General features: G+C 43.8%; 1 protein-coding gene across 1 annotated transcript in view; it reads right to left on the bottom strand.

The window, feature by feature from the left end:
* The window catches only part of LOC124775267, a 143148-nt gene that overhangs the window by 21048 nt on the left and 97907 nt on the right, over nt 1-24193 (bottom strand). The window contains exon 3 of the mRNA XM_047250104.1: nt 9557-9798. Within this exon, the coding sequence (XP_047106060.1) occupies nt 9557-9798 (242 nt within the window). The remainder of the gene's footprint in view (nt 1-9556; nt 9799-24193) is intronic.

Consider the following 24193-nt stretch of genomic DNA (forward strand, 5'->3'; position numbering starts at 1 on the left):
TTTGTAGCCAATGCTAAGCTGGGGAATGCGAGATACAGGAGGCAAATGCTCGACTTCGGTTTATTGGGAGAATGTTAGGAAAGTGTGGTTCACCTGTAAAGAAGACCGTATATACAACAGTAGTGCGATCTACTTTTGAATACTGCTAGAGCGTTTCGGATCCCCAGCAGATTAAAGGAAGCAGAGACAGGCTGCTAGATTTGTTGCCGGTAGGTTCAATCAGCACGCAAGCATGACGGAGATGCTGGAAATGGAAATCGTTGGAGGGAAGGCGACGTTCTTTTAAAGGAACACTATTGGGAAAATTTAGAAAATCGGCATTTGAAGCTGACTGCGTAACGATTCTACTCCCACCAACCTATATTTCTCGTAAGGACCACGAAGATAGATACGAAAAAATTAGGTCTCGTACGGAGGAAAGTACAGTCGTTTTCCCTCGCTCTGTTTGAGAGTGAAGCAGGAAAGGAAATGACTAATAGTGGTACAAGGCACCCTCCGCCACGCAACGTACGGTGGCTTGCGGTGTATATATTTGGACGCAGATGTAGATGTAAGCGACGCTTGATGTGGTGTGAAGAGCAATACCACTGTGCAATGGTGACCTAGAAACAAGTGATTCGGAGTGACGAATCACGGTATAGCCTGTTGTAATCCGATGGAAGGATTTAGGTATGGCGAATGGTTGGAGTACGTTACCTGCTATGACGTGTAGTTCCGACAGTGAATTAGGGGGGAGCTGGTGTTACAGCGTGGAGGGTGTTTTCCTTGGCTAGGTTGTGGTCCTCTTATTTAAGAAGACTCCAAATGAATACGTATACGAACAAATTTTATGGCACTGTGTACTGCGTACAGTAGAGGACTCGATGATTCTTTGTATCAGCACGACAGAAAGCATAAAAGTTGCCATAAGGCAACGCCTGTGAGGAAATGTTTTGTGGACAGTAACATTCCTCACTGGTCTGCCCAGAGTTCTGAATTTAATGGATGAGTTACAAAGTGAACTTTACTCCAGACCCCAGAGTCCGACATGACTATCTTCACTGGTTTCAACTATTGAGGAAGAATGGATTGCCAAACATCTAGAGACATCCAGGCGCCTCACTGGGTCCCCAGCAGAGTTCAGTCTATCAGAAAGGCAAAGGCTGGATACACGTCATATTGATGGCCACTGGTAAGTTTATGGGTACTTTTTACAGATTATTATTAAAATCTATAATGCAATGTACACTAGCGGACAAATCCAGCATTGTTTGGGTGTCCATTTTTCCAATTTTCTGTTAGAAACGTATAGGTTCTGTACGCTGGGAGCAGCTGCTTCGCGTATGTACAACGCGATCTTGCAAAACTTCTCTAGAGCAAAGCCTCTAGACAGCTCTATTGATGGCTATGCCGGCCGCGGTGGTCTCGCGGTTAAGGCGCTCAGTCCGGAACCGCGCAACTGCTACGGTCGCAGGTTCGAATCCTGCCTCGGGCATGGATGTGTGTGATGTCCTTAGGTTAGTTAGGTTTAAGTAGTTCTAAGTTCTAGGGGACTGATGACCACAGATGTTAAGTCCCATAGCGCTCAGAGCCATTTGAACCATTTGATGGCTATAGTTTTCGCGCAGAGCCGTTTGCGCTTCGCACTTGCAAGCTATCAAAAGTGTTACCAGGTATCAGCAGTTTCCTTAAATTGACTCAACTGCAGGAATGTCTTAGTATTACAGAATAAACGTATTAAAACTTCATGCAACATACGGCATTTTTTCACGCACTTCAGTGCTTATGATGTCATATCTCCAGATCTCTCTACCATACAATGATATAATTTTGTAGGTACATTTAGCAGCATATGTGGATACTGTCTGCAAAAAGCGTTGCGAATAGAATTAGTAGCAAAGAAGTGACAAATATAAACGTCATGCACACTGCGCCACTTTCTCACGCATCTCAGTCTTTATGACGTATCTCATGAACTATGTGTCATACCATGATACAATTTTTTAGGTGCATTTACCGGCAAATGTGGGTACTATCTGTTGTGTCGGTAGCTGGGCCGACACCGTGAAGTTTAGATGGCTGAAAAGGAATGCTAGACTAACGCTGTAGCCGATAGGGCACGCAAGGCTAAAGCAGACGGGCGTGAAGTCTGGAACATGAGAACTTATAAATGAATAAGAAGAAAAGTATGTAGATGCTTATTACTTATCTTTTTATTAGTCCTTGGAATACATCTCTCTTGAATACTCGTAAGCTATAGGCACTGATACAAATGGCGCCTTGCTAGTTCGTTGCCATTAACTTAGCTGATGGCTATTCTGTCTCTCGGCTAATGAGAGAGAAAGGCTTCGTACAACTGGTCGGTAGCTAGGTTCTCATACAACTGGGCGGTAGCTAGGTTCTCGTCCAACTGGGGCTGAGTGCTCTCTCGTATCACGAGACCTGCCTTGGTGGTGGCGCTAGGTCTGCGATCACAGTGGCGACACGCGGGTCCGACATGTACTAAATGGACCGCGGCCGATTTAAGCTACCACCTAGCAAGTGTGGTGTCTGGCGGTGACACCACACTATCTGCGAAATTTATTGCCAATAGATTTGGTAGCACAGAATAAATAAATTTAAACGTCACGCATCATGCGCTATTTTTTCATGTGTCTAATTGTTTTGTTTATGATGGCATATCTCCTGAACACACACACACATTTTATAATATGTGTGGACGTATTCTGCTCAACAACTATTCAGCTGTTTATTTATTTACTTATCAGGTTCCGTAGGACCATGCGAGCTACAACTACACGATCGTCGAACGAGTCGGTTTATAGTCAACAGAACGCTGATTCGAAAATTGATAAACGAAATTACAGAAAATAAAAAAGATAGGAGGAATATATGAATAGCTAACATTTTATAGAGAAACGTTCTCGCGTAGTGCGAGGAATTCTTCTGCAGGATAGGAGTAGTGTCACAAGGAAAGCTATCAACTTGGGTTTTGTCACTTTCTCCATTTCTGCTGCAGGCGTACCGAAAATGAAACCTGCTGAACAATGCAGACCTTTCTGTACAATGGTTAAGGAAATGGTATTCAAGTTGATATTAATTTTCTGTGTGGTTTTCACTGAATTCTTCTGAATGGGTTAGTACCGTCAACAATAAACCCCGTGATGGGGCACTTGAACAACGGCTCGCAAATCTACATCGTAGGTCAGTGTGACTCCCCTTTTCTGAGCAAAGAATGTTCTTTGTGAGTGCACACGGTTGCCCCAGAATACAACACCGTACGAGATAATACAGTGAAAAAGTAAGCAAAGTCAACATGGCTTCGCGTTTCCGTGTCAGAGACACTCGAGATCATTCTCATAGCGAAGATAGCAGCATCCAGTTTCTGCGCAAGACTTTGAACGTGATACTTCCTAGGAAGTCTTCCATCTCTTCCATCTACCCTCTGTCCTAAGGATTTAAAACGGTTAACTTCGCTGAATACCTGACGAGCATGAGAGAGTAAAATTTCGTTTTAATGATTGATATACATCTACAAAAGCAACGTACAGCGAACAGAACCCTTTTATACTTCATAACCTCCACCCCGCCCCCACCCTTACCGCTCTCTATCAAACCTCTTTGTTTGGAGGAGAAGTTTTCAAACTGTTATATTTTCCAAATACGAACTTAAACAAATGTAATTGATTTTGTCGGTCATGCAGGACTTAGTTATAAGCTGAAACTTAGGGGAAAAAGCTGAACAACTTGTAATGCCATTTAAATTACAGAAAATACCTACTATATAATGTTAATGTGTTACTAAACGCCTGATAGCACCCCAGATGTGTTCCACCGCGTTCAGATGAGGCGAATTTGGAGGCCAAGACATCAACGTTAGATCGCTGCCACACTCCCAAACTACTAAGATTCTGGCCTTTTGACAGGGGCAGTGATCCTGCTGATATGTCCCATCGCCTTTGGGGAAGACATCAAGCCTGAAGGAATGCAGGTGGTCAGCAGTAATGTTCCCGTAATGCTCATCTGGAAGCTCAGGCTAATATTTCCCCATAATAGAATATTGCACCCGTCATCCTGCGTCCGTGGCTCGAAGCAAGTTTGGAGTAGCCGTTGACCTGGATGACGGCATATCTGGACTGGATCATCGACATCGTGAAGAAGAAACGTGATTCATCCGACCAAGCAACACCTTTTCAGTGTTCCACGGTCCAATCCTACGGTCCAATCCCGATAATCTCTTCCAACTGTGATTGTAACTGACGATGTCGCTGAGTCAGATTGTTCGAAGGGTTATAAATCACATAGAGGATTCTAGTGCGACCAATTATATATCATTTCAGCCTTTAACAAGTAGGCATGAAAGAGAACAAATTCAGAGACGCACTACTCGGGTCGTAACGCGTCCGTATAGCCCATACGGAAGTGCGACACAAATGCTCGGGAACGTCAAAGAGGGATGCTTGGAAGAAAGACAAGGTATTTCTCGCGAAAAACTGTTGGGTAAAGTCAAAGAACTTGTATCTGAAGAAGACTGCGAGACCATTACGCTGTCGCCAACGTAAATTCCGCATGGCTGAAAAAATGGCTCTGAGCACTATGGGACTTAACATCTGTGGTCATCAGTCCCCGAGAACTTAGAACTACTTAAACCTAACTAACCTAAGGACATCACACACATCCATGCCCGAGGCAGGATTCGAACCTGCGACCGTAGCAGTCGCGCGGTTCCGGACTGAGCGCCTGAACCGCTAGACCACCGCGGCCGGCCTAAATCCCGCATGGAGATTACGAGAATAAGATGAGAGAGAATAGAGTGCGAACAGACGCAAACAGGCACTCTTTTTTCCCTCGCTCAATAACCCAATGGAATACGAAAGAAAATTGTTGGTATGGTTACGTTGTAGCGTCCCACGCAGTATACACTGCGTTGCGGAGACTATGCAGGAAAAATGATACAAACTGTCAGGGATAATGGGGAATGGAAAATGTATCAATTTTAGGTAAGGATAGCATCCGAGTCGGAAGTTATAAGCGAAAATCGTTCTGATACCTCTGATACTGGAGTACATGTACCGATACTGTTGTTGCTAAGATTGTAGGCTGGCTCTAAGCACTATGGGATTAACATCTGAGGTCATCAGTCCCCTAGACTTAGAACTACTTAAACTTAACTAACCTAAGGACATCACACACAACCATGCCCGAGGCAGGATTCGAACCTGCGACCGTAGCGGTCGCGTGGATCCGGACTGAAGCGCCTAGAACCGCTCGGCCACAGCTGCCGGCTAAGATTGTAGGGTAGACAACTTTCAGACATGGCATTATAGACCAAAACTCTAGTAAATATGGGCTCTAACTGCATATCTTAAGAGCTATGAGCACTTATTCATCTTCGATACTATGAAACACTTCTCTTCCACTGAACAAGTGCCCATAACTGTTAAGCTACGCACTAGTTAGCCTACTTTTACTAGACATTTTTTTCTTGTTTTGGTCCATACCATCTCCTACAAAAAATATAGAAACCGAAGAGCTTGCAGTGGAAGAGATATTTTTCACAGTGTCAAATATAAACAAATGCTTATTCCTCTTAATTTATGCATTTTAGAGTCCACATTTACTAATTTTTTTTCTTGTTTTGGTCCGTAACACTGCCTCTGAATGTTCTCTACACTGCAGTACCGGTGCATGTTCGATCATAACTTGAGACTCGCTCTTTTTTCGACTGCGGTCCTTTACCTCAGAATGATACATTGCACTTTCCCACTATCCCATAAAGTCTGTAACGTCACCACTGAATCACCCTGTATGCAGACGTAGATGCAGAATAAAATTTTTATAACGACAGAGTGAAGGTGATACAAAATACAGCTAAAACACCAATCACTTGTGTGGCTGTATATTAAAATTAGTTACTTAGCTGAAGTCGACATCACGTGGAGTTAATAAACGTTCCAAACGAATGCAACTGATGTTGCATGACTACAACTTGTAGTAAAAGTAGAATATTAGAAACTACTGATTACAGTAGTTTTGCGTCAGGTCCCATTCTAAAATTCTTTCGTGAGATCGATGCCGTTAATACGGCGGGATACGGGCATTCGTTGGAGTACCTCATTCGTTAGGATCCAGATATCTTCAGGAGCCACAAATTAAGTTTTCCTGACGATTACTGCCGATCCTCAGGAGAGCTAATGCTTTTAGATGTCTGAAAAAATTAGTTTCCGTCTTGGGGCTTATTAAGGAGAGCTGACTAAAAACAGACGAAAGCGAAATATCCTCCGGTATAGTTGGAAATAGCTCCTAAGGTAGAAACACTTCGCAGTTCGGAACGTACTAATTCTCAGCACATAGGTGAAATACACTGAGGTGATACGCACATCGTAATTAACAGACTTTGAACGCATAATGGTAATTAGAGCTAGACGCATGGAACATTCCATTTCGGAAATCGTTAGGGAGTTCAGTATTCCGAGATACACAGTGCAAAGAGCGCGCCGAGAGCACCAAATTTCAGGGGATTACCTCTCACCACGGACAGCCCAGTGACCGACGGCCTTCGCTTAACGATCGGGGGCAGCGGCGTTTCCGTAGAGTTGTCAGTGCTAACAGACAAGGAACACTGCATGAAATAACCGCAGAAATCGGTGTGGGACATACGACGAATGCACCCATTAGCACAGTGCGGCAAAATCTGGCGTTAATGGGATATGGCAGCAGAAGACAGACGCGAGTGCCTTTGCTAACACCACGACTTCGACTGCAGCGGCTCTCTTGGATTCGTGAGCGTATCGGTTGCCCCTAGAGGACTGGAAAACCGTGCCCTGGCCAGATGAACCCAGATTTCAGTGGTAAGAGCTGATGGTAGGGTTCGAATGTGGCGCAGACCCCACGAAGCCATCGACCCAAGGCACTGTGCGAGCTGGTGGCGGCTTCACAATGGTGTGGGCTGTATTTAAATGGAATGGACTGGCTTCTCTGGATGTTAGAGTACTTGGAAGTCATTTGCAGTCATTCGTGGACGTCACATTCCCAAACAATGTTGGATTCTTTATGGCTGATAATGTGCCCTGTCAATGGGCCACAATTGTCCGCGACTTATTTGAAGGATTTTCTGGGCAATTCGAACGAATGGTTTGGCCACCCAGATTGCCCCAAAGGAATCTCATCGAACATTTATGGGACATAATTGAGAGGTCAGTTCGTTCACAGAATCCTGCATTGGTAACAACTTCACAATTGTGGACGGCTATAGAGGCAGCGTGGCTCAATATTTCTGCGTAGGACGTCCAACGACTTGTTGAGTCCATAACAAGTCGAGCTGTTGTGCTACGCCGGGCACAAGGGTGTCCGACACAATATTATGTGAGATCTCATAGTTTTAGGACTGAAGTGTATGAGAAAAGGCCGAAGTGCAATACCTTCACTTGCCTCTCATCCCATTCTCGTTTCAATGTGGCACTACCTCCTCCAGTACAAAGGTGGATACATCTTATGTGAATGAAATCCGAAACTTTGTTAATAAGTTCAGTTTTGAGCGGAAACATTATCAAATAGCGCCAGCTGGCATTACGCGGACCTACCACTGTAATTAAATGTATAGCTGGACTAGAGACGAAAGGGGAAATCGTCTAGTGACGATACGGGCCACGAATCGGGACATAACTTGTTATGGCCGGCCAGTGTGTCAGAAATGACGAAGCTGATCAGTTGTCCCTGTGGTTCTGTTGTGAACATCTGTGGAAACTGGACGAAGGACTGTGTAGATACCGTTTGCTACTGGTGATTGAATTTTTATCTTCATTTCGAGTATTTCGTTTCTGCTTCGACCGGGTTTTTCCACGGTTTTAGTGTTGTCTAAGTTGACTGCCACCACCGCTTCTAATTCTGACTACTGCGGCCTCCACTGCCTTTTCAGGTTTATCTGATGGTGCACCAAGAGCGCGAGACGCGTTTTTAATCAACAAACATTGCAACAGGGAGTGTCTTGTACTGGGAATAGGCCAAAGAGGTTTCAAGGATAGAACTGGAGGGTTGTTCAGTTTCTGTAATCGGCGCAACATCTCTAACAGAAAAAGCTGCGAGGAAGGTTTAATTGCAGACGTTGCAAGCGGTGAACCATTCCATACAGAATTAAAGCCCGTGTAAGAAGACTTAAATCTGTCTTTGGCACAGCTCTACTACGGACATGAAAGTGGCAGTACACAGGCCAATAGAGAAGGCACCTCATCTTGTTCTTATTTAACCTCTACATGCATTAGATGTAACGTCCCTTACTAAAAATGGAGACAATTATTTTACAAAATACCAGTACCCCTCTCATCCCCAAGTTTTTTAAGAATCGAATTGCCATGTATAAGCCGACCGGTGTGGCTGTGCGGTTCTAGGCGCTTCAATTTGGAACCGCGGGACCGCTACGGTCGCAGGTTCGAATCCTGCTTCGGGCATGGATGTGTGTAATGTCCTTAGGTTAGTTAGGTTTACGTAGTTCTAAGTTCTAGGGGACTGATGACCTCAGAAGTTAAGTCCCATAGTGCTTAGAGGCATTTTTGAACCCATGTGTAAAACAGCTTCAAACGTTGGTTCAAAATGGCTCTGAGCACTATGGGACTTAACATCTGAGGTCATCAGTCCTCTAGACTTAGAACTACTGGAACATAACTAAGGACATCACATACACTCATGCCCGAGGCAGGATTCGAACCTGCAACCGTAACAGCAGCGCGGTTCCGGACTGAAGCGCGTAGAACCTCTCGGTCACAACGTCCGGCTCAAACGTTGGATTATTTAATAAATGAGTTAATGTGCTATTATTTGACGTTACTCATGAACGGCGAATATGCAGTAAGCGATAAACTTTTTCCCCTTCTTCTTTTTTTTGGGGGAGGGGGGGGGGGGGTGTATCAGCGAGAAAAGGTTGTTGGAATTCGCTAAATACTCTCATATTCAAAAACTGGATTTTCAGGCTAAGTTACTCTGCTTCAAGACATATAGACATTTTCTAATTGCAATACTAGGCTTACTGTGTTTAATTGCCGCGTGGGATTAGCCGAGCGGTCTAAGGCGTTGCAGTCACGGACTCTGCGGCTGGTCCCGGCGGAGGTTCGAGTCCTCCCTCGGGCATGGGTGTGAGTGTTTGTCCTTAGGACACTTGAGGTTAAGTAGTGTGTAAGCTTAGGGACTGATGACCTTAGCAGTTAAGTCACATAAGATTTCACACACGTGTGTGTGAACTGTGTTTAATCTTAACGTTAGATAACAATTTTTATCGAATAGATTATGACAGCCAATTATTATATGAAATACTGGCAGCTGAATACTTGTTACCTCTGGCAGCCAGAAGCCAGCCGACTTGAAACTGGGTAAAAGGTCACCGGGTGACCAATTTAGCCATTTGATAATGTGAATTTCTATAATTCGGACGGGGTCTAGCTGTGATTAGTGTGAATTAATGAGGTTTCACCGCACTGAAGTTCCAACCGTCGTATAACAACTCGTGCAGTGGTGCAGCAGCAGCCGTTTACGCGTGTTCCAACAGAGTATCGAAGCAGAGGCGTCACAGAGCGCAGCCACTTACCAGGAGCTTCATTGCGGACGACGGACAGCGGACAGCGGCGGCAGCGGTCTGCAGAGTGGCGAGGGAAGCAGCGCCGGCGGCTTTATACGCTGGCGGCGGCGGCTGCGACCTTGGCGGCGGCGGCGGCGGCGGCGGCGGACCGCGCGGGGGGCGGACACCCGCCTCACCGGCTCCAGACCGGTCCCCGTTACGCCCAAAATACGAGCGCTCCTGCCGCTGCACAATGAACGGGCACTGTGGCTCTGGTCCAATTGTGAATCAACTCCACTTCTCTGCTCTGCATAATAGATTGATTACCCGTACGAAGACGATAACTCACGACCACTCCTCAAGCCACTCTACAGTAGTTGACTAAAACAACCGATTTTCGGTGAAATTGGTTTTTCTCCACACTAATTTAACCTGAGTGTGAAAACTGCTCAAAATAAACGGTTTCTGAAATAACGGATTTTCGATTTTTTTATTCCCATTGGTTCCTGTAATAAACGTAGAAATCTAGACTGAAAATTATTGACTCACTCAGCTCCAGGATACGTAGACTCAAAATACTAAATTAAATAGGCAAATATAAGAAACTTAATGCGTCCACCGTTAGCTGCTATTCTCGGATAGTGATAAGTGTTGTAAACTGCAAAAAAGTCATCTGTATTCTTCTTTTGATCCTAATTTTTGAAACTCTGCTGGAAAATTATGTGGTAATCGTGGAATTATACGACTATGTGGGTATTCCGAACAGTCAGTGCTAAAGGGTGAAAACTGAGGCTGAATAACTCTGTTTTTCGTGTTAATTTGTCCGTTTTCAACGGCTACAAGCAGTTAGTTGTATTACGTAGACACGAGCAACATGTCAGCTACTTTCTATTTTTCTCGTATACTGTGAATGAACTGTTACGTTTCTCTTTTAATACTGTTACCATAATTTCGTTCCTCTTTTATTATCTCATAGAAACAGCAGATAAAAAAATGTTCAAATGTGTGTGAAATCTTATGGGACTTAACTGCTAAGGCCATCAGTCCCTAAGCTTACACACTACTTAACCTAAATTATCCTAAGGACAAACACACACACCCACGCCTAAGGGAGGACTCGAACCTCCGCCGGGACCAGCCGCACAAATGGCAGACTATTTATTCTTTAAAGCAAATGAAGTATCGTACTTTACTGACATATGACTTCGTAAAACTAGAGTTGGTGCCATTCTGCAATGCAACGGATGTCCGACAACGACAGGGAGAAAATGCCGTATAGACCAGGGTAGGGGGAAGCCCTGCACACTGCAAATACACGTGTTCCTTACGCCACGACATGCGGCAACAGGGACATGATTGTCTCAGTAATGCTGTACCAATTCTCACGCAGGTGTTTGTTGCTCGTTTTTGTTAGCAAAATGCTTCAAATGGCTCTGAGCGCTATGGGACTTAACTGCTGAGGTCATCAGTCCCCTACAACTTAGAACTACTTAAACCTACCTAACCTAAGGACATCACACACATCCATGCTCGAGGCAGGATTCGAACCTGCGACCGTAGCGGTCGCGCGGTTCCAGACTGAAGCGCCTAGAACCGCTCGGCTACTCCGACCGGCTTTTGTTGGCACTCTTACTAAAATAGCACTGAACGGGAAAGACATTCACAAACTGAGCAGGTCAATACAGCGTTGGCCCATTTCTAACCCTTATGGAAGTCGTTATTCGGCTTGGCATTGATTGGTAGGGCTAATGGATGTCCTGAGGAATACCATGCCAAATTCTGTCCAATTGGCGCGTTAGATCTTGAAAATCCCGAACTGGCTGGAAGGCTCTGCTCATAATGCTCCAAACGGTCTCAATTGGGGAGAGATCCGATGACCATGTGGACGAAGGTAGGGTCTGGCAACCACGAAGACAAGCAGTAGAATTTCTCGCCGTGTGCAGTCGGGCATTGTCTTACTGAATTGTAGGCCCTGGATGGCTTGCCACGAAGGCCGACGAAACGGGGCGTAGAATTTCGTCGACGTACCGCTGTGATGTAAGGGTGTCGCCGATTACAGCCCAAAGGGGTCCTGCTATGAAATGAAATGACACCATCACTCCTGACTGCCGGGCAGTATGGTGGGTGACAGGGCGTCTGCAGACACGCCTGCGCCTGTCATCGGGGCCTGGGATCTCACTGACGGGAGTAGAATTGTCTTCAGTAGTGAGTCCCGCTTCGAACTGAACCTCAACGACCAGCGAAGACGTGTCTGGAGGGGCCCCAGACGGCGGTGGGAGACGAAACTGACTGTCGCCCGGGACTGATGCTCTGGGTTGCCATTTCCTTTCGTAGCAGCTCAGGGTTTTGGCGATCTAACGCGCCAAACGGACAGAATTTGGCACGACGTCCCTCAGGGGGACATCCAACAACTCTGTCAATGAATGCCAAGTGGAGTAACTTCTTTCATTAGGTCACAGATGGACCGACGCGTTATTGACTTGCACAATTTGTGCAGCTCTTTCTCTTCAATAATTCATGAAATTTACCTGAGGTTGTAAAGATGTTTGTCTGTACATGTACATCACATTTAACTATTTCCGCCTCATTCGGTATATTTCTTCGTGATGCATCCTTTTTTGTTTTAAGGTGTATTTTACTTATAAACTGAAATTCTCTACCTACACTACTCGCCATTAAAATTGCTACGCCAAGAAGAAATGCAGATGATAAACGCGTATTCATTGGACAAATATATTATACTAGAACTGACACGTGATTACATTTTCACGCAATTTTGGTGCATAGATCCTGAGAAATCAGAACCCAGAACAACCACCCCTAGCCGTAATAACGGCCTTGATACGCCTGGAAATTGAGTCAAACAGAGATTGGATGGCGTGTACAGGTGCAGCTGCCCATGCAGCTTCAATACTACAGTTCATCGAGAGTAGTGATTGGCGTATTGTGACGGGCCAGTTGCTCGGGCACCGTCGACCACAACTTTTCAATTGATGAGAGATCTGGAGAATATGCTGCCCAGGGCAGAAGTCGAATAATTTCTGTATCCAGAGAGGCCCGTACAGGACCTGCAACATGCGTTCGTGCATTATCCTGCTGAAATGTAGGGTTTCGGAGGGATCGAATGAAGGGTAGAGCCACGGGTCGTAACACATCTGAAATGTAACGTCCACTGTTCAATGTGCCGTCAGTGCGAACAAGAGGTGACCGAGACGTGTAACCAATGGCATCCCATACCATCACACTGGGAGATGCGCCAGTACGGCGATGACGAATACACGCTTCCAATGTGCGTTCACCGCGATGTCGCCAAACACGGGTGCGACCATCATGATGCTGTAAACAGAACGTGGATTCATCCGAAACAATGACGTTTTGCCGTTCGTGCATCCAGGTTGGTCGTTGAGTACACCATCGCAGGCGCTCCTGTCTGTGATGCAGCGTCAAGGACAACCGGAGCCATGGCCTCCAAGCTGATAGTCCATGTTGCTGCAAACGTCGTCGAACTGTTCGTGCAGATGGTTGTCGTCTTGCAAACGTCCCCGTCTGTTGGCTCAGGGATCGAGACGTGGCTGCACGATCCGTTACAGCCATGCGGATAAGATGCCTGTCATCTCGACTACTAGTGATACGAGGCCGTTGGGATCCAGCGTTCCGTATTACCCTCCTGAACCCACCGATTCCATATTCTGCTAACAGCCATTGGATCTCGACCAAAGCGAGCAGCAATGACGCGATACGATAAACCGCAATCGCGATAGGCTACAATCCGACCTTTATCATATTCGGAAACGTGATGGTACGCGTTTCTCCTCCTTACACGAGGCATCACAACAACGTTTCACCAGGCAACGCCGGTCAACTGCTGTTTGTGTATGAGAAATCTGTAGGAAACTTTCCTCATGTCGGCACGTTGTAGGTGTCGCCACCGGCGCCAGCCTTGTGTGAATGCTCTGAAAAGCTAATCATTTGCATATCACAGCATCTTCTTCCTGTCGGTTAAATTTCGCGTCTATAGCACGTCATCTTCGTGGTGTAGCAATTTTAATGGCCAGTTGTGTATATATAAAGGAAAGCAGTTTTTCCATTTGTGTAATAGAAAGTAAATAAAAAAGCCTACTGAAGATGCTGTAAGAGCCGTGCGTGGCTCGTGTTCGTGCCATCTCTTATTTATCATCCTGTTTTTTTTTTTTTTTTTTTTTTTTGCCGTACTGCCACCTCGTTATGTTAGTTTCAATTACTTGTGTCACTGAGTTGCTGCTTGCATGCCCGTGAGCGGCAGCAGCAGCGCTTATCGATATAAGCCCTACTGTATTATCTTTGCTGGATTGCTATTACTTTCCGGTCGTCGTGTGTCGACAAGTTAGTTGGAACGCGCCAGCAGTGGAGTTCGGACTTTGCAGTCGGACAGTTGCGACGCGGCAAAAGTGAGGTCGGGCTGGAGCGGCAGTGAGGTTCGTATAGCCATGACTCGCCTGACCGTTGCCGGCACACATGGCTGGGGACGGTCTTGGTTGATCGTCGGTTGGCCGTCTTACCGGACGACGTGTGATCGCTTATGGGTTCGCGGTGTGTGTCTCAACTCGTGGTTCGTCCTGGTGATTGCACAGTCACTGCTTTTAGCATTCGTCGCGTTCTTCGTCCAAGCGTTTGTGAAATTGTGTGTAGCCGTGACCTTCACTGCCCAGTTATTTTAGTGCTGTCTCCGTGCTGATGTGTTGCAATCTGTCGGTTGGTGTGGATCAGCCAGGAAATCTCCCCGCAGCGCAGTGGGCCGGGCCTGCTGGCGGTCCCTACGCAGTGTTGGAGTGTGTGGCAGCTGTTCCGACTGCTACGAGGTTCGTGGCTCACCGACCCAGGACATCAAAGTTGAGTGATGATTTAATTACCGAAGCCAGTCTGTTCACATTGTGCCGTTGGTTTTCATGGTTGGCTGTTTGGGGTATTCCCGTGAGCAACAGCGAGTGTTCGAGTTGGCGAAATTTTGGCCACCATCCGGTGGAGTTTAACTCTAGTTCGGTAATTTGAAGTCCAAGTGCAGCAGCGGAATTTTCTGCCTTGTGGCCATTAGCGTTCCGGCTACCTACCCTGGCCGCTGTCGTAAAATTCAGGCAGTGTACTTTCCTCTCCGTGTTGTCGTAGTTTTGGCAGCTTATGTGTGCCGGCCGCGGTGGCCGTGCGGTTCTAGCGCTGCAGTCCGGAACCGCGGGGCTGCTACGGTCGCGGGTTCGAATCCTGCCTCGGGCATGGATGTGTGTGATGTCCTTAGGTTAGTTAGGTTTAAGTAGTTCTAAGTTCTAGGGGACTGATGACCTAAGATGTTAAGTCCCATAGTGCTCAGAGCCATTTGAGCTTATGTGTAATTGGTTGTGGGCGGCTACGCCTTTTATGTTTTGCCTTTGGAATTCCTTGTGTACTGGTCGGATGGAAAGCAAGTCGTCTTGTTGGTGGATCCGTTGACTGTGTTTTGGTTGGGTTGCCGGCGGATCGGATATAGTTGGGCCGACTACCTGTCTCCCCTAAGCGAACGTTAATATTTTAAGTGCAGACCGATCCCCGGAAACTTCTGAGCGCCGCTGGCTGTACTGCCTTTTCTTATTGGTGTTTGATTGTGTATTTTAATGGCTCATAGCCGTTGGTTTGAATTTATATGCTTTTAGCTGAGTTTTAAATAATGAGCTTTCAGCCGTTTTAAAATTGAAAGCTCCTTACTTGCATTGTTTGGGCTTTCAGCCTCATTTAAAATATATTTGGATAAAATTTTGGACCTTCTGCCTTTTGGAAATTTATTGTAGTTGTGTTTTAAATCATGGGCCTTCAGCCGTTTTAAAATTAAAATTCGTTACTCGTCAAGTCTTAAATTGTTTGGGCCTTCAGCCTCATTTGAAATATTATTTAAGGAAAAAAACCTTGCGCTTTCTGCCTTTTGAAAATTTATTGTAGTTGTGTTTTAAATCATTGGCCTTCAGCCGTTATAAAAATTAAATAGGTTGTGCCCTTAAGCCATAAGATTGTGTGACATATTGAGTCGATAGTTAAGCTCGGAAATTTGCACTGTAATGTTTGGGCAACTAAATAAATTTATATGTGTTCGAGTGTAACTGATAGCCGCTCATTTTTGGCCCCTTTCTACAATTCCAACTACCTGTTCTGTCCTGCGAATTTAACCAGGCGTTTCACTGTAACTTTGGTGAAACATGTCTGAGTAAAAAAAGGTAATAATTGTGTTTACCAGAGGTGGAACCAACCTAAAAGCAAACTGAAAGATGTATATTTTGACGAATCCCAGAAATCCATTAATAATGAAGCTGATAGCACTGTACGGGGCACTGAAATAGGTAGTAAACGTGCCTAGATAGGAAATAGTAATTACTGGACTGGTAGACAATTCTTGGTCAGTCAAGAAAATCCGCACACCAATGTAATCAGAAGACACGTACAAGGTGATTAAATGTAACATGTAGCTGGGGGCGAACGAGAGAGTTACTAAAGGTAGCATATGGCAGCAGAACGTTACACATCACACTAGCGGCGGCACAGATGCGTCGGTGGTCCGATGCCATCGATTTTACGAGTTGCCATCGTAATTAGCAATGGCACTTTTCGCAACTAGCGAGCAACAAGATCATTAAGTGTTTCTCCAAGTAAATGGCAACATTCTACCGACTTTCTGGTACCTTTGAAGCTCAGGTAAACTGTCCCATTCCGGCGTCTAAGCGGCAGGGCCATGCAGACTATCTGTATCAGGTACGGAACGCATCTTGAAGGCAGAAGAACTCGGGCCCCTTTGAAGCTGAGCTCTTGCTATAGGGGAGGGGGGAGGGGGAGGGGGGAAGACGAGCTGTAGGGGGTGGGCATGGGGAGGATTATCCGGGGAGGTGGGGCATCCGAATGCATAGAGGGCTTTGCTTTTTACAATCAGCCTAACTGTGCTCATCTGCACAGTTTTGTGCAGACTCATAAAGTTACTAGGTTCCCAAACACTGACGTCTTCTAACGGCTAGAACCGTTTCTTTTGTGCTTCTCTGATAGTTTGATGCGCTAAGAGTTATTCTAACTTAGCACCAACGTTTCCTTGGCAACGGGAAACGCGATATAGGGAAAATTACTAGTTTTCGATTTAAATGCAAATTACGACTATCAAAAGTTATGGAAATCCCTTGTACTGGGGCATCAATTAGCGTTTGTTTGGTATCTCTCGTCAACCCCTCGCAACACACTAAAGTAGTGAATCAATATGTAGTCAGAATAAATTAAAATAGTATTATAGTTTGCCTGGGTATACTCCGGACCCCACACTGTGTTTTAGAACACGATGTAAGGATTTGAAAGGAAAAGTCCGCGGCAGAAAAAAAAATCGTGAGAAAGCTTTGACACAAAACCCCAGTTTCTCCAGTCAACTGTTTTGGCACTCTTTTTTCCCTGTGGGTGAGTACGGACCACCAGTCTGAGGATCATCGGTCCAGACCAGGCATGTGCACATATCCTTAAACGAACCATTTCTCTTAGTTACTGGTGTGGTATCACGAAACAATACCACCCCATACGCGTCGCGAAGTTGACAAAGGAACTGCAAGTTTCCATTGGACGCCGATAGTGGTCGCGAGAGTTCTGGCCGACCCAGTGGTGTGCGTCTACTGAACTAACCACGCCTCCAGTGCCATGAGCGACTTCTGCCACCATGCTGTAGGACAGCCGGCGGCAGCCATTCAACCCACTCATGCGTGGAGCCTCTTCCTTGTGACATTGAGAGCTAGGCTCTATTTCTTGGTGCAAGTCTTCGTTTGCTTGGAGAAATAAAATTTGATTAAATCTTCTGTTTACTGTGTTAACTTGTTTGATAATCGCTTCTGCCCTGTCCAGCTTTCCTATGACGACAGTTGACACATCACTTTGCAGCTCATTTCTCCTTACCGTTGTTTACAAAGTCGTACACAAGAACGAGGTACCTCAGGGCAGCTCCAGCCCCAAAGATGTACCCCTCGGTCCAAATTGCAGCTCCACACGTAGCACGCTGATTGTCGAGAGAAGTAGAACGGAAGAAGCAGACAGTAAACACAGAACAGATTTACAATTAAACACCTGCGACAAGTCGCCTTGGGTACATTTTTACAGTGATCATCAACCCAGATATTAGAGGCGTTTTCCTGTAGTCAGAAAGTGTTCCTAAGCAACAGGGCTTCATTACAAGGGAAGAAAAGCCGCGCGAGGTAGTCGCGCCGTCTAAGGCGCCTTGTCACGGTTCGCGCGGTCTCTCCTCCCCCCCCCCCCCCCCCTCGCCCCCTCGGAGGAAGTTAGATTAAGTAGTGAGTAAGCCTAGGGACCGATGACCTCAGCAGTTCGGTCCCATAGGAACTTACCACCACCAAGGGAATAAATTAGTCGTGGATCCCACCTACACTACACTACTTGGAGAGATCTTAATAGATTTAGAAGCGAACTACCAAGGCACAGAACAAATTTAGTCACATAGGGTGTAGGGAGGACTTAATGTGCAACTGCAGAGCAATCCAAGCACCTACACTGAAGTCTTGGGATAGCGATATGCACAAAAACAAATGGCGATGGTATCTCGTACACAAGGCATGAAAGGACAGTGAAATGGCAGTGCTGTCATTTATATACAGATGAGTCATGTGAAAAGGTTTGCAACCTGATTGTGCCAGCACGACGGGAATTAAGAGACTTTGAACGCGGAGTGGTAGTTGCAGCAGTAATTGTCTACATAGAATCACATATCAGAGTTCTGTATTTTGCAACTGTGGTCAGTGTTTTAAATAGATATATATTGGAGGTAGCGGAGACGGAAGAAGAGAAAATGGAGTGAGGCTGATTGGGGAATGGGAAAGGAAGCAGGAAATGACTGGTGGGGATGCCTTTAACAAGAGAGGTCGTGCTAAAATTTATAGAATGTTTAATTATGTAAAACTTCTCACTGAAACACTAACAGCATAGGACAATGGGTAAGTAATATGTAAAAGGAATAAAATGGTGAAATTATAAAATTGAAGGAGGGGGGACTGCGGGTGGGCAAAGAGGGCAAGGGAAAAGGGGGAGTGTGAGGGAGAGTGGCGGGGATGTTACGGGTTTAACAAGAGAGGGTCCCTTCGTAAAACTAACCTTCTGTTAAAAGTATCAGGATAGACGCGTAAAACTGTAAAATGATGATAAAGTAGAAGTTATAAAATTGGAAAATGAATTAGTATCTTAAGATATGTAAAGGGTGAAATTTTGAAAGTATTAAGGTCTTACTCTCAAAGCATAAAAATTGAGTGCTATTCACCCAAAATTTAGATTCACAGTTGAGCACGAAAATAAAGAGCCATCAACTATCTCGAATTTACAGTTACTAGAGAGGCGGGTAAACACTGTTTCAGGGTGTACGAAAAACCGACCTCTGCAGACATGATTATTGACTTTAAATTTTAGCATCCAGAAGGAATCAAGACAGCATATTTATGATCCATGATGAATAGGTTATTAAAACTGCCGTTAAGCGAGCATGAAAGGAATAAAGAAGTAGCTATTATAAAACGAACTGCAGTAAGCAACGGTTGTCCCGTCTCAACAGTATCTAAGTTACTACAGAAAATTCACAAGCAATAACAGGATAAAAATAATAACAGTACGCTAACAGGTGAACAGGAACACAAAAATGTCGTGTGCATGCTCATGAGTTATACAGGATGGGTTTCAGAAGTTATTCCTAGACAGTTTCGCAATGTAAATTTGCGTATTGGGTTTAGGACTAATGACATTATTCGCTTCAGACTGACGCAGAGTGTGAACAGTACAGTCTCGAAATTCAGATCAGCAGCTGTATGTAAAGTGTGGAAACTGTCCAAAAATTTACATAAGTCAAACAGGCAGGACGTTCGAAATACGTTTCAAAGAACACGGTTCAGTTCATAGCAATAAAACAGCGCTTGGTGAGCATCTTCTATGGTGGAACTACTGACACGCATTCGGAAGCGCTGCATAATGAACCTAAGGGACACCTTGCGACCGCGCGGTTCCTTTCGTCCGTTACCTGCACCTACCTGTGAACTCGTTGCAGCAGATCGCCGGTAGGAACGCCGAGCAGAGACCCACCGTACTGCAACTCGCACTAGGCTGCACACAACGTAACTATTCAAAGAATTGGGAATAGGTCTTAATTTTGAATGAAAGATGGAAAAATTGGCAGAACTTCGGTATATTCTGAACCTTGATAATGTACACGTTTACCGCCAAACTCGTGCTAATTTAACACAGTCATGCACAAACCCTTTCATTCACGTTCGCAAGTTCATGGTTACGTATTTCCTGAAATCTGAACAGCTACTAAGCACGGATTGTTCTTAAATGAAAGTGCTCGCCATACTATTAAGTTTTTAGTTACCGATCTGCTCAGTATGCCATGCGGAATAACTGTCTTTTCTCATACATGAAATTACTTAAAAAATCCGTACTTTCTAAAGAAACCACCGGAACAAATACGTTTTAACATTAAAACACGTTTGAAACAGGTACCATTGAACTGGGCTCCGACTTCTTTAGACTGCTGTAAGCATTCTATATCTGCAAGAGAAAAGACTCACAAAGAATACTCCGTTCCGATTGATCAGTTTTCTTTAAGGCCAATAGAAAAAAACATTATTCTCCCGCGTTAGTCCGCACTTTTCATGACTAACCAATAAATAACACACTTTCGAACTGTACTTTTTCCCGCAATAAATATTTAACATTCTGATATTTTGCTTATACTTTACCTTATTAACTATTTTCATTTGCACTCGAATTAGCTGTCCTTTTACCATAAACTTACTTAACATATTATGATACAAAATTTCCCGTCGTCTGCGTTCACACTGTTTTAAAACTTCCTCTCTCTAGTTCGTACAGCGTTCATCAGTATAACAATGATCTACATATTGACTTTACACGACATTCACGCATCATTCACACTACTAAAAACATATAGAAAACTGTAGAAATATAAACAAACAAAAAAGCCTTCAAGAAATAAACAGAACAATTCACAAAAATATTTTCTTGGCTTGTTCCTTGAATGTCTCTGTTCACTAGTGGACTCTAGCAGATGAAAATTAGAACTACGTACTTGACTGAAACCACTTCAGACCATATGTCATTTTGCACGCATGAATCATTCTCCCGATACACAGGCTCTAGACAGGAGCGATATAAGGCGCCATGTCTCACACCCCCCTAAGATTATAAAGTTTTTTTCAAAAATTTTAGAATTATACAAATTATCGATCCTGGCTTCAAATTTTAAATCTTTCAAAAAATTCTCATCCTTATAAAATAAAATTACAAATTTTTTATTCCAGACTTGGCAGTCTACAACTAATCTAGCCTAATTTTTAATTTCTTTATTAAAAAGTCATTTCTTATTTGATATAATTGATGCAAATTTTCAAAACAAATTTTCAACAGTTTAATAACTTTTTCAACATTTTTAAATTCATGTTTCATGAAAGTCTTTTGAAGTTAACTACTTGTTCACTTTTTTATTTAAAGGCACTGCGATTTGTGTCCCTCCATTTAATAATGGTATTTTATCTTACCTTAGCACCAGCAAATCACTATCATCTTTTTTATCACATACATTTCCCTGGTTTTTGATTATAGCAACTTTGCATTGTAGGGTCCATAACGTTCCTCCATTCTCCACATATCTGCCATCTGTCCTTCCAGGGTTTACATGCAATGTTGTCCCTGAAACCATACTTCCATGTAAGACTACTTTCTTTACATACATCCTAATACACAATCATTCATCTTTACAAGAAATTATTTACAAATTTTATATTTCGTTTAACTTGACTTCAAATGAAAGTAAATTAACAGAGTGTTGCTTCCTTATGTTACTTTAATCAGCAAGATCAAATCTACTTGAAATTTTTTTCAAGAATTTATTTCCTTTAGAAGACTTAATTAGTTTTTTAAAAAAAAATTTGTTGATATTGAAAGCAAAATTTAAACTTTTTCTTTACTTAAACTCAACTTGAGCAAATTTAATTGTGAAAAACATATTTCCCAAAAAGCAATTATTTACAAACATATTAAATACATAGTTACCACTTTTATGAAGTGTCTCTTTGCATCTTTGCATCACTTCTTCATATTTTTTACCACTGTTGAACGGAAATCAAAATTTTTATTTACTATATATATATATATATATATATCCTCATTCATTCATATTCCTTTCATAATAAATGTTCTTCAGCTTTATCCAGGAATATTTTTTCGTCACATTAGTTAAACTTCCTTCAACTATGTGACCTCTATATAGCTCTTTTCATCATCACAACATACCTTTTCCTGGCCACTATACTTATAAAATAGTGTTCCTCATCAAAATCTCCTTTATTAACTGCACTTGTCACATCTGGTACTTTCATTTCCCTACATTTCATTCAGCCTCCAATTTATTTTTACGTATTCCAACAGGATATTCCTTACTATTTGCCATTAATGTAACTGATGCATTAATGGTTTTTGCACTCCCTCATACCATGGAATAACTTCTCATATTACTAAAGTCAATCCTTACTGTCAGCTTTCAGCAGGAAAATGCACTCTATTTCCACTTTCCCTTTACATCATCACCTCCGTACCTTAATTATTATCCTATGTAAACATACTTATGTCGTCACTTCACTCTATTACAATTTGCCCCCCATTTCTCTCACCATAAAACTTATTTCGTCACAAGACCCCATAACGCCCTTTGAGGCTCTGAAACACTTTAACTTCAGTGATGGAAATGAAATGAAGTCCCATTCTTCTTGACAGAGCATAGTGGAATGACGCGGGAGACCCCCACCGCCGTACTAGGTAAGGTCCTGCTGGAGGCGGTTTGCCGTTGCCTTACTCTGACCGTAATGAGGATGAATGATAATGATAAAGACGACACAACAACAACCTTCACTGATAGAGAAGAAAATTAAAGATAATAGATTCAGCTCAGAATGACAGAAGAGGAAGACTGACAATATGAAAAGAAACAGAAATAGCGTTGTCAATAACTCCAGCACCTGTGTTCCTCAAACACCTGACATTACATAGGTTGCAACGCCCTCTGAGGCCTCCAAGCTTAGCTCACAGCTAACTCTGGACTAATGTATCTTTTCAACTCTAAATCTGGCACCTCTTTTACTTTTTGTTCTATTTTTTCTTAGTCAGGCTCCATGGCCACATCATCAGCATGCTCATTTTAGCCCTCTAAATCTTCCATCTTTCTACACTACCTAATTTGTATAGTGGCTACTTCTTCTTTGGTCAAATCATTATTTCGAAAAAATGGTACAACAATATCTTTCCCATTTATTTAAAAAATTACTACATTTTTATTATAATTTAATCTCCCTTTTTACTGGTTAAAGAAATCTACGCCAGTTGGCATTTTTATACATAAATCAGGGATTATAAGGAAGTTATGGAGTACTTGCACACCATTTATTTTCACTGGCAACAGAATTTCGTGTTTAAGAGTTTTTTTTTTTTTAACTTCTCCTGCTACAATCATCTGCACCCCCATTACTGGCATTATTACAAGTTCATTTCTATTTGGCAACGATTCTAACCAACTTTTACTCACAGCACATAAATCACCGTCAGTATCTGCTCAACACTCTACATCTTCGTTACACACTCTAATTCAGGCTCGTCCAAACTGTGCCCCTGGGGCGCTAGCGCCCGCGATCGCCCGCGGCCAGCGCCCCGGGCGAATTCGTGTGTTGTAGCAGTGGCCGAGCCGGGTCGCTTAGCTGGCGGTGCAGACCGCCCGCCGAGCCTCGCCATGCCGCTGTACGCAAATATTGCAATAGATAAAATTTTATTTTGCAACCACACATCGCTGTCCGTTTCAGCGGAACTGGGGGAAAACGTATCTAAAACCAATCTTATTTGTTACTTTTTTATTTAAGTTTCAATTAATGAAACAGTTAATTGTTAAAGTGATGAAAGTGTTTTAAAAACAGGATTGTACAAAATTAATTGTATGTTGTCTTTTCGCGTGGTACGAGCAGGAAACAGGTGGGCAAAGTTTGTGCGCAACTTACAAATGATCGCTGGGAATTGGGAAAGCAGGGAAACACTTTGCTGTTGGGGAATCTCATCAAGGATTGTCTGGTCGACTCGGCGGCTTGTATTTGTCCACCAGACCTCACGGAAAAATTTGAAAAAAAATTGCTCTTTCGCCTCAAACTGTTGCTCACAGAGTCGAAGATGTGGTCTGAGATATGGAGCAGCAATTAATGGAGAGAGCGGCAAACTTCATTTCACTTTCTATCGCTCTTGAAGAGTCCGCGGACGTTGCGGACATGTCTCAGCTCGTCATATTCATTCGAGGTGTCAACGACAATCTGCGTGTCGCCGAAGAATTTCTCGATCTTATACCATTAAAAGACATAACCTCGGGTTTTGATATTTTTCTAGCCGTGGAAAACGTGTTTGAGTTCAAAAATGGTTCAAAAGGCTCTGAGCACTATGCGACTTAACTTCTGAGGTCATCAGTCGCCTAGAACTTAGAACTAATTAAACCTAACTAACCTAAGGACATCACACACATCCATGCCCGAGGCAGGATTCGAACCTGCGACCGTAGCGGTCGCTCGGCTCCAGACTGTAGCGCCTAGAACCGCACGGCCACTCCGG

This window comes from Schistocerca piceifrons, chromosome 2 (assembly GCF_021461385.2).
Source record: "Schistocerca piceifrons isolate TAMUIC-IGC-003096 chromosome 2, iqSchPice1.1, whole genome shotgun sequence".
NCBI lineage: Eukaryota > Metazoa > Arthropoda > Insecta > Orthoptera > Acrididae > Schistocerca > Schistocerca piceifrons.